Source organism: Corvus brachyrhynchos, unplaced genomic scaffold, assembly GCF_000691975.1.
Source record: "Corvus brachyrhynchos isolate BGI_N302 unplaced genomic scaffold, ASM69197v1 scaffold281, whole genome shotgun sequence".
In the NCBI taxonomy this organism is placed as follows: domain Eukaryota; kingdom Metazoa; phylum Chordata; class Aves; order Passeriformes; family Corvidae; genus Corvus; species Corvus brachyrhynchos.
In genome coordinates, this window is record NW_008236509.1 from 886,998 (window position 1) to 887,687 (window position 690).

Consider the following 690-nt stretch of genomic DNA (forward strand, 5'->3'; position numbering starts at 1 on the left):
GCGCAGCACCCCCCCCCCCCCGGCCGCCACAGAGGAGGGGATGGAGGCTGCACACGGCAAGCGGCGGGCGGAGAGGGGAGAGGAGGGCGAGCAAGCGGGGGTGAGGTGGTACCTTGGATGTGCTGCTTGATGACATTCTCCAAATGGTCCAGCCTTTCTATAATCCTTAAAGTGTCCCCTTTGTCTTCTTCTAACTTTTTTTCTGAGATCGGCTCCTGCACTTTCACATAAACACTGGCAATGTAGTTGGTCACCCAGCCCACGTACAACAGGCAGACGATGTTAGTCATTCCACTCAAAATCACGCAAGTGGACACTAAAGTTTTGGTTTTCCTGGTGCACACCATCCTGAGATCCCTCCATATAGCTCCAAAAATCCTGTGATCCAGAAAACAAAAATAATCTGCGATGAAAAGAAATCCTTTTCCCCCCTTTCCCCGAAACGGAGACCACTCCGAAGTCAGTAAATTTCCATGCAAAAAGTTCTCTAATCCACAGAATAAAAAATACTTGTCGCCTACCTAGAAGGAGAGGTGGGGGCGGGGAGGGCTGATAATTAGAATCCTGGCTTTGAGTACATGAAAATAGCTGAAACTTTGCGATGGCAGTGCCGACAGCAGACAGCGAGGCGTGCCAGCCGCCCGGCTGCCCGCTGCCCTCACGCACCCCCCCCCCCCCCCGGCATCCCCG

At 53.5% G+C, this 690-nt stretch overlaps 1 protein-coding gene across 2 annotated transcripts in view; it reads right to left on the reverse strand.

Moving 5' to 3' along the window:
• GALNT18 (polypeptide N-acetylgalactosaminyltransferase 18) overlaps positions 1-690 on the reverse strand; it is a 207,513-nt gene extending 206,823 nt beyond the window's left edge. For both annotated transcript variants that reach the window (XM_017726304.1, XM_008644053.2), the window contains exons 1-2: positions 522-690; positions 113-378 (exon numbers count right to left, since the gene is read on the reverse strand). In XM_017726304.1, coding sequence (XP_017581793.1) covers positions 113-347 — 235 coding nt within the window. In that variant the 5' untranslated portion in view covers positions 348-378; positions 522-690. The remainder of the gene's footprint in view (positions 1-112; positions 379-521) is intronic.